The 10,000-nt window shown below is 40.4% G+C and overlaps 1 protein-coding gene across 1 annotated transcript; it reads right to left on the minus strand.

The window, feature by feature from the left end:
* Nucleotides 1-650: 650 nt before the first annotated feature.
* Nucleotides 651-6,938, minus strand: LOC146959862 (rho guanine nucleotide exchange factor 28-like; the record flags this gene model as incomplete). The annotated part of the gene is made up of 6 exons (XM_085772833.1): nt 651-819; nt 1,315-1,416; nt 3,104-3,146; nt 4,933-5,019; nt 6,538-6,649; nt 6,752-6,938. Coding segments are annotated over 6 exons (700 nt in total), but the record flags the coding sequence as incomplete, so codon positions are not given.
* Between the last annotated feature and the right edge of the window lie 3,062 nt (nt 6,939-10,000).

Genomic DNA, 10,000 nt, shown 5'->3' on the forward strand with positions numbered 1-10,000 from the left:
TTTAAAACACTTGTATAATTCAGTGTGCACAGGTCAGACCACTGCAAATACCCCGTGTGTTATTACTGTAAGCTATTATATACACATATAAATATATAGCATAGCATTATAAGCTGACTGTGTGTGCACCAAAGGCAGGCAGATGTATTTCTGTGACCAAAATATCCAGCTATAGTTTGCACAAACATGTTTTTCTTTTCCACAAATCTATAGCAGGAAATTCAATATAAACACAACCCGGTAATCATAATAACCACCACTTTATACGATCTGATGATAATAATAATTTAAAAAAGGGTCAGAGCAACAACAGCAACAACAACAACGGTACTTTCATTTAACTGTAAATGAAACAGTTGATGTTTATGGAGTAAACAGACAGTAATTGTTTTGCTCAAAGCAAAAATGAGCTGCCGCAACAATAACTGACATCTGTAAAATAACATCTGGCCAATTTTATGACAAACTGTTTTATTATGTATCAGTTTTATTCTTAAAAGAAATCAAATACTAGAAGAAACACAACTATGACGGCCCATATTGGCTATTTGTTGAATCTATTTGTTGTCCTCCACTCTAGTGAGTTTAAGTTTTGTCAAGTTATTCTGAACAGTCTAGTTTCAATAGACAGATGAATAGCAGATTGGGTGTCAACTGTCAGTAGGCGTGGGCTGTTTGTGGCCGTTGTTGTTTACCTTGGTCTTGTTGCGTGTGCTGGACATCCTGCTCTTCAGGAAACTAAAAGTACGAATGACTTTGTATTTCTCCGACTCCGTCTTGGTTGGGATGTTGTATTTATCCAGCTCCTCCTCTTCAATCCTGAGGAAAAGTTGAAAAAAAACATCAGTGAAATTAACTTAACTTAATTAACTTCTGCTCTGTGATTAAAACCATTAACTACGTCACTTTGTTGTGTTAGTTTAAGTGCACGAGGCAACAAAACAAAAGCAAGTGAGAGAAGCTTATTCTTATAATGCACATGCATACGACTGCTTCATGAGCTGTGGTTAGTTCAAAACTGCAGCTGTTCATCAAAGCGTTATTTCATTGTGCTGCCTGTGGAAAAATAAATGTTGGGCGAAGCAGCAAACTGTGTTTCCATCCTCTGCAATGCTCAGCTGTGAAAGTAAGTTGTTAGAAACATGCAGAATGACAATACTGCACACGTATTGTCATTGTATTGGCGAGTGCGACAGACTGTGAGTTGAGTTTTTTGGGGGGTTTTTTTGGAGGTTAGTTAGTTGTTTTTATATCGCGGCAGTTTAAAGGAGGTTTAAACAGGCGGAAAGGAGGGTCGACCCCTCCCTCACATACTCTTTGAGGAACTCGGACAATGTGAGGTGTTGGAGGGACTCGGCCAGCTCCATGCTGCCCTCGTCGTCGGCAGACTGGGCTCGTTTACGGAACCTAATCTCCCTGTGAAGAACATCGCACACACACACACACACACACACAGAGGAAAACTCAGGAAACGTTTCAATGAAGACGAAGGACGGCCACTGATACACACTGCTAACGAGTATATAAAGGACGCAAGCCTGGTTGTTTTCATTCGTACTGTATTTTCATCAATGATCACTAGGGGTGTGCCAAAAAAATCGATTCACATAAGAATCGATATAAAATGTTCCAAAATCGATTTTAAAAAATAAAAAAATGAAACAAATCTGCTGGCTGTCGGCCTTCATTTCCTTAGAATTTAAAAGGCAGCATGTTTAACTGCACTATTTTTTTTTTAAATAAAGAGGCACTTTTAATTTTGTTACTTAAGTAGGCTAATATGTGATATTGCTTTTATGCAACAGTTTCAACAATTCCATCTAAGCTAATAATAAATGTTTAAAACTCAATAAATGTGAAAAAGACACTTTAGTCATTCTGTCTTGCAAAGCAGACTGGAGTAGATCATGAGGATCCTTTGCACACTGATGAATCAAATCGTTTTGAATCGAAAATCGATTTTGAATCGAATCGTAGCCCCAAAAATCAGAATCAAATTGTGAGATAGTAAAAGATTCCCACTCCTAATGATCACACATTTTATGAATAATCAATTAATTGGTTGTAATATTAAGTTTATTTTATCTACAAATATTCAAGTTATCATGATGTTAGTGCAATAAAAGCACAGATATTTTGTCACATTTGAGAATATGGAACCATGATGTGTTCAAAATGTGACTTAAATGATTTAATGATTAAGTAAATAGTTACCAAATAATTTTATATTTGATTGATTAAGTGAGTAAATGTTCAAACACAACAAATTTAGCACGAAATCATCTTTTATAAATCTCATTGGTACTTTTCTTTAATGCCTGAGTCTTTTCTGTGTCTTCCACTAGGGGGAGCTACTCAGGTGTTGCAGTTTTATCCTTATCACAGTATTTGTACATGAAGTGGTGGAGGAAATATCCATTGGCATTAATCCTAATGGAACAGCAGTGAAATGAAAATAAGGAAAGAAGTGGAAGAGGATGTTCTTTATTTAACTCAGTGACGCTCCTCTGGGAACCGACAGAGGCCATTAAAAAAAGATTTAACACCTTTTGGAATCGTTACTTTCCACTAGATTAGTGCAGTTTTTTCCATTCATAAAGCACAGTTTGCATGTGCATACACACTACATTTATTATCAGGGCAAGATGACACAGTCTGTATAAGAGCCCACGGATGAAAAACAGAAGCGAAGGCATTGTGCTTTCTAAAAACACACCGAGCCGAGAGCGGCGGCGGCGGCTCAGGGTCAGGTCTGATATCTCTACGTCACTGCCTCTATTCAGAAGATCAAAAACACCAGTAACACACATAATACCAGCTCTGCTCTCAAAGGAAACAAAAGAGCCTCATGGAAAAGACGTCAGCAAACTTCACAGTCACCACCGATCAAACCCAGCGGTCGTTATGGTTACACACATATGTTGCTGCTCTCGGGACTGCAGGATTACATACAGTATCTGGGTCTTTTCTAATTAAGCGCCAAACCCCAGTGAGTGAAGCCGATGCGAAAGAAAAGCCGAGTCATTTTAAGTGTCAGAGCTGCATCTCAACAACACGTAGTGATTCAAATAAGTGAATTAAAAAGGTTTAGAAGCATAAATACCTTTTCTCATGCGACTGCTCTGAAATACTGGAGGCTCGTTGCTCTGTGAACACGGAGAGTGGGAAGGAGTAATTAGTACAGCATGATCCAAGGCTCTGAAAACAACAAACTTTAAACAACAGTGTGCTTAGAAAACAACTTATTTGCTTATGTAAAGACAGAATAAAGAGGAATCGTGGCGTCCTGAGCAAAGAGAGAGAGAGAGAGAAAGTCACACCCCCGTATGTCTGTGTGAGGTGTGATCTCAGTTACTCTTCTTTGTTTTTTTTTGGAGCTGGTCTGATTTTGCACGTGCAGGTTAGTGCATGTGAGTCTCACCTGTTGTTCAAATCAACGGTCTTCCCCCGTGTTTATTTACACATGCAACACCCACAGGCAACATGGCACAGTGAACTAGTTTTTATCAACTTCATCATTGTTTTTCATGTGCGATAACAGTAGCTATTAAGGTCATAAATAAAGTCATAATATTGAAAATAAATAAATAAAAAGAACAAAGATATCCATAAAAATCACAAGATAACAAAATAGCATTCAGTAAGAATAGAAAACAGATTAGGAATCTTAATTTATCTTATCTTTAAAGTTAATTTAGATGCCAGAGAAGCCATTCATTATCAGAACGGGTTTAGATGAGAGCATTTGAATGCAACACAACACAACTCATATGAAATGACAGACGACAGTGAAGCTTGTAACCAGGACAGAAGAGGAGCGCTACATTTATAAAAAAAAAAAGTTGCAGCACAAGCGGATGCAGATGTGCTGCTGACCAGTCAAGAGTCTCCACACACACACACACACACACACACACACAAAACACACACACTCCGTCTCACCAGGCTGCAAAGCAATCGGTTATCTTTTCATTTCATCACAGCCAGCCAAGTCACATTTGTTCCAGCGCTCCCGTTCTGATTATAGTCGGGGTGTGTCGTCGTGATTAGGCAAAGCCAGACACCAACCAACACAGATCTTGCTCAGACAGACACACGTGCAAAACGCAGGCCGAGGTTATTACAGTTTTCATGATCTCACTTTAGTTCTCACTGAGATTGTAGTTTCAGTTCCCCTCAAATCATTTTCACTTGTTTTCTGTGGGTTTTCACTTCCGTATGAGCTAAATATTCACAGAATTCGTATTTAAAAGTTGATATCACAGCTTCACTGCATGCTCAAGGGAGTTACCATTTTTGTGGTTTCCAGTATTGATGGCGAAATTCCCATAAATCCAATCAGCAGTTGGGAGCAAGGATGGAAATCATTGTTTCCTCTCTTTCAACACACTGGATCAAAACAAAACTTCATGATCAAGTTTCTTCTACTTTAGGTTTACTTAACACGTACTGTATTATGCAATTTTAGAGTTTCTGGTTGTGGATGTCCAATATTCATTTCCTTTTTTAGCTTTTTAGTTTTGGAGGTAAAATCTGCAGCAGCTGTTTGGTGTTGTTCAGGTTCAGGCGCGCTGTCAATTTATCTGAGCGTTTTCAGTGAAAACAGCTGCCTGCATCTGGATGTGAACCGAACAATAAAGCTCGCAGGCCACAAATCCCCCAAAACTGATGAACTGAAATGTGCTGCAAGGCTTTTTGTGTAGATCTGACAGGAAATGCAGCGTTGAGTGATATTTCTCTGGGAGGGTTCATATATCTTAAAGCTTTCATTTTCAGCAGTGAATCAGTTTACAGTAATAACCTCGGCTTCCCCCTCTCCACACAAACACACACGCATATACACACGTAGACATAAGCACTGACACTGACAGCGACATGCCGGCTACACGGGGCCTTGGCGCAGTGTGACGGCTGCAGGTGTCCAGTACTTACTACCAGGGTGGAGCAGAGACAGAGATTTAGACAGAGAGAGGGCCTGAAGGAGAGATCGGCTGTGGCTGACACTGTGGAGCGCGGCATCTACGGGCACAGTGGACAGATGGGGCTCACACATCGACTACAGAGGGTTGCAAACTATCACCACGGACAGTAAACTCCGCCCTGAGGGCTCTTACAGCGCCACGTCATGCAGTGGTGTGTTGTGAATAATTACATTTTTGGCAAATTAGCCCATTGCCATAATCCCTATAGTTTTAGGAGTAGTTTCGTTACCTTTAATTGTCGGTGCAAGCTATTTTTAGAACAGCAGAGCAGAGCCGCGAGCTGCTCAGAGCTACGCTACGGAGGCTCATGGGATTTCTTGGTTTCCCCTCATCAAACTCATCAAATACACAATCCAACAACTCCAAAATGCTCTGGTGGACAAGTTGTGACCTGCACATTCACCACGCTATGAGATAATAACAGAACGATACAAGACAGAGTTGTTTTAGAGGTAAATGCAGAGACTGCTTGCTGAAAAACTGCCCCCGACAGGAACACGCATCAGCAGTCATGAATTTACCTCTAAAACAACTCTGTCTCATATCGTTTCGTTATTATCTCATAGCGTGGTGAAAGTGCAGGTCACAACTTGTCCACGAGAGCGTTTTGGAGTTGTTGAATTGTGTATTTGATGAGTTTGACGAGGAGAACCAAGAAATCCTACTGCATTAGCCTCCGTAGCGTAGCTCTGAGCAGCTATGATTATGGCAATGGGCCAATTTGCCAAAATGTTTAACTATCCCTTTAAGGAATAGTGTGACATTTTTGGAAAGGATTTAGTCTTTGTTTTCTTACCGAGAGTGGGATGTAAAGGTTGATACAAGTCTTTTATAATCTGTGCTTTCTTTAGGAAGTTGGCACTAGTTAGCTTAGTTTAGCATTAAGACAGGAAGCAGCTAGTCTGGCTCTGTTTGAAGGTAATGAAATCTGCCTATTGTCACTTCTAAAGCACAGAGATTAACGCACTATATCTCATTTGTTTAACCCGCACAAAACAACAGATAAGTTGTGGCTTTCTGGTGGAGTAGCCTACGTGCCAGACTCTTTCTTGGCCAAAATCCTGCAAACTGACAAGAGGCCTGTGCTCCTGGCCAAGGACTGATCTGACACTTAAACCCCCCCACAGAGCTTCAGCCACAACATGTTATTTCTACTCCTCAGCTTTTGTGCGGATTAAAAAAAGCAAGATAAAATGTGTTAATCGAGGTTTAGAGATGCTTTTGTTATCTCTAGACGGAGCCAGACTTGCCGTTTCCAGTCTTAATCCTGAGCTAAGCTAGCTTGTCTTTTCACGGTTAGCTTCACGTTTAAGTGGATTGAACACTTCTTCTCCAAAACTCTGCAAGAAAACAAATAAGCTCTTTTCCAAAAATGCAAAACTATTGCTTCATTCACAAGGAGTTTACTGTACTTTAATATTAGTAGAGGGTATTTATTTACAGTTTTAAAAGAGAAACCATGTTAGTTCATGGAAACACTGTTAGTTGTGAGCATTTTGTTAGATTGTGTTTATGACTTTGTGAGGCAGGTAACAGTCGTCCACTCGTCACTGACCAGGAGAGACGTCTGGAGTGTGATTTTCCCGGGAGAATCGAACAGGTCGCAGAGTGATTTTGGGGGAGGAGTAGGAGTAGGAGCGCAGCCGAATCCCCTGGTCGACCGAGTCCTAACACGAGGATAAAGAATAAATCACAGCGAAAACATTAGGACAACATGCGGAGGAGTGGAAAAGTTGTTTGACAAGCGATGAGGTGGCGTTTTTATTTACCTTTGTGGTGGGTTCAAATGCCGAGGAGGCCGACTGGCTGCGGGTGCAGGTGAGGTCAGGCGAGGGACGAAAGGACGCCTCTGTTTTGTCTTCGCTCTTCTCAACGTCCGACGAGAGCGGGGAAAGCGGAGACTTTGGCTCGGTGCTGTCCTCCTCGCTGTCCACCTCCAGGGCCACGAGACTGGGGCTGATAAAGAGATAAATGTTAAAGTTACACACCAGAGAGGCAGCAGCGATTAACTGGTTTTCAATAATAACCACCACGCTTTAAAACATCACGGTCGGTTACATAACGATAAAGGGCTCAGTTACACCCAGTAGGTTTCTGCTTTCACTTGAAAAAAGAAAAAGAAAAGAGGGGACATTGTGCCGTTGCGTTATTTTTGGCACACCTGCATGAAGCGAAGAAAAACAAAGTTAGATCAGTGGTGCGCCACCTTAAAGAGCCACGCTTTATCAAAAGAAGCACCATGCAGCAGCGAGGGAGCATTTCAGGTTCAGCAAGAAAGAGAGTTATCTCTGATCTTATCTCTAAAGAAGGATCATGTCACAGTTGCTATACTTTATCTTTATGCATTCATTATATTGACTTCTTTATCCTTATTTATTTGTATGTATGCATGTGTGTGTGTATGTTTATGTATGGATGTGTGTGTGTGTGTTTTATTACCTATTTTTATTTTTTACATTCATTTATTATTTAATTGACTAATTTATTTATTTATTTTATCCATTTAGTTCTACTCTTACCACCACTGGTGTGAATGTGTATGAATGAATAATGGTTTCTATAACACACTTTGGGTATCGGGGGTCAATAAAAAAGTGCTATATAAATGTAAGCCATTAGTAGTAGTAGAAGTAGTTTAAAGCAGAAGTAAGTGATCCGGTCGTTTTGGCTAACTTCTTGTCAGCCGATGGAGTTAGCAGTCCCCGCCCTCGTCCCTACGTCACCACATTCACGCGCATCCCTTGGCTGCACACACAAGAGAGGACCGCCCCTTTATGCCGTTCTCTCTCCTCATTGGATAAAGGTTGTAGGATACAAGGAAAGTTTTCTCCTCGGCTTACAGCAGAGCAGAGTGAGCGAGTGAGTGTTTCGGACCAAACACTATATACGTGATTGCTGTCGGAAGATATAACTATTTAAGACTTATATTAACACAAACATTCCGCTTACTTCTGCTTTAATCGTGGTATTAAACGCCACAGATATGCGTAAAAATAAAGGTAAATGCACAGATACTGGTCCATTTATCTACATTGAATTGGTAGGAATTTAAATGTTAGCGTCATTTTTCTAACTATTTAAGACTTATATTAACACAAACATTCCACTTACTTCTGCTTTAAGTAGTTAGTGTGAATGCTGGAAGCATTCACACTATTGTTATTCGGTTCGGCCATTTTCTGCCTTTCTTTGTCATGTAACTAGTCCTTCATACTTTGTGCTATTTCAACAATTCAAATATCAAAATGTTCAGCCTTTTCGGGACAGGTGTGCTATGTCTTTTCTCTTTTCAACTATTCATACTTTTTGCAATATTCAACTATTTCTGATTTTTTTTTCCCCATAGAGAATGCATTGGAACAGTCTTGAAACTCTTCAAATCTTCTTACTTCTTTCAGCCTGTAAAGCGTCCACATACTTTCAGCTAGAGACTTCATTCAAATTCTGAGCTGTAGACAAACTTCTAATGTATTCATCCTGTATTTACAACTTTTTCATAGCTTGTACCGTTTTTGAGATAAATCCTTTAAAAGCACATGAGGATTTCTGACAAATTTCACACTTTTCAATGAGTGTGTATGGGGTTGGGTCAGAGTGAGTGACATCATCGTTAGAGTGAGAGGGATCGAAAAAACATTCAGGATTTTTTCTGGATAAATTGCCAGCACGGCCACAAATTAAACTCTAGACACATGATTTCCTCACCGGTTTGTAGCCACACTTGTTGTGTCTCATTTAATGTGCTCAAAACAGCAGACAGACTTACAGAATTGTCTCAGTGAGCCTAATTGTGCAGCTAGACCCACTCCAGTGGCTCATCCACTTCAATATAAAAGTAGGAGCTGATTTTTTTAGAAAAGCAGAAATGCCCCCCTTTTCTACCTTGCGACCCTGAGAAAAGTTTTTGCCCTACAAACATTTAATGCACATCAATGTGCTCAGGAAGGTCTGCTTGCCCAGATGGTCAGGAGGACCACATTCTAATAAGAGGTACGGTTCTCTTTTTCTGGGCTGTTTTGGGAAGCTGCTCAGAGCACAAATCTCTCTGCTCTGCTCTGCTCTGTGTGCAGTTGGTCCAGCTGTTGGGGCCAGCTCGTTATCAAAGTCTATAAATAGAACAGGTCAGGTGCAGCCTGGCTGCTCGTTAAGATGTTTTTAAACACAGCCCCACACACACACATGATAAACCAGACTGACAGAGGATGTCCACGCACAAACACAGGCATCACACTCACACAGACAGACACACACAGACGCTCACACACAGTCACACACACACACATACACAAACAGACAAACACACAAACACAACACTGTTCCACACAGTAAAATGTAAGCATGGTAGTCGCCATGGTAACTTCTGAGGGCAGGCTGCCAATCAATCAGATCATTAGGGAGAGAGGAGTTTTGTGGCGCTTAACAGTTTTACTTTCTGCACATGTACACGCAGACAGAGAGACCGTCAGACTCACACACACACACACACACACACACACACACACACACACACACACACACACACACACACACACACACACACAGGTTTTCAGCTCAAATTCATCAGGCTCTCAATTATTTTATACTTTTGATGTAAACATCTCCAACAATTTATATTTTTCTCATGAATTTAAGTTCAGACGTTTAGTCTTTCCAACTCTATTAATAGTAGTACAATTACAGGTGGAGCCTGGGACATAGGATGCAGCTTTTAACATGTGTCCTATCTATCTATCTATCTATCTATCTATCTATCTATCTATCTATCTATCTATCTATCTATCTATCTATCTATCTATCTATCTATCTATACCCCTCCCTATTTTTTAACCCCTCTGTCTCCTTTCTTTCTTTCTTTCTTTCTTTCTTTCTTTCTTTCTTTCTTTCTTTCTTTCTTTCTTTCTTCTACTCCTTCATTTGTATTTTACGTAACTTTTTATATCCTTCCCTCTCTATCCATCCATCCATCCATCCATCCATCCATCCATCCATCCATCCATCCATCCATCCATCCATCCATC

This window comes from Trachurus japonicus, unplaced genomic scaffold (genome assembly GCF_045865225.1).
Source record: "Trachurus japonicus isolate A0001 unplaced genomic scaffold, Traja_1.0 AP030994.1".
NCBI classification, from domain to species: Eukaryota; Metazoa; Chordata; class Actinopteri; order Carangiformes; family Carangidae; genus Trachurus; species Trachurus japonicus.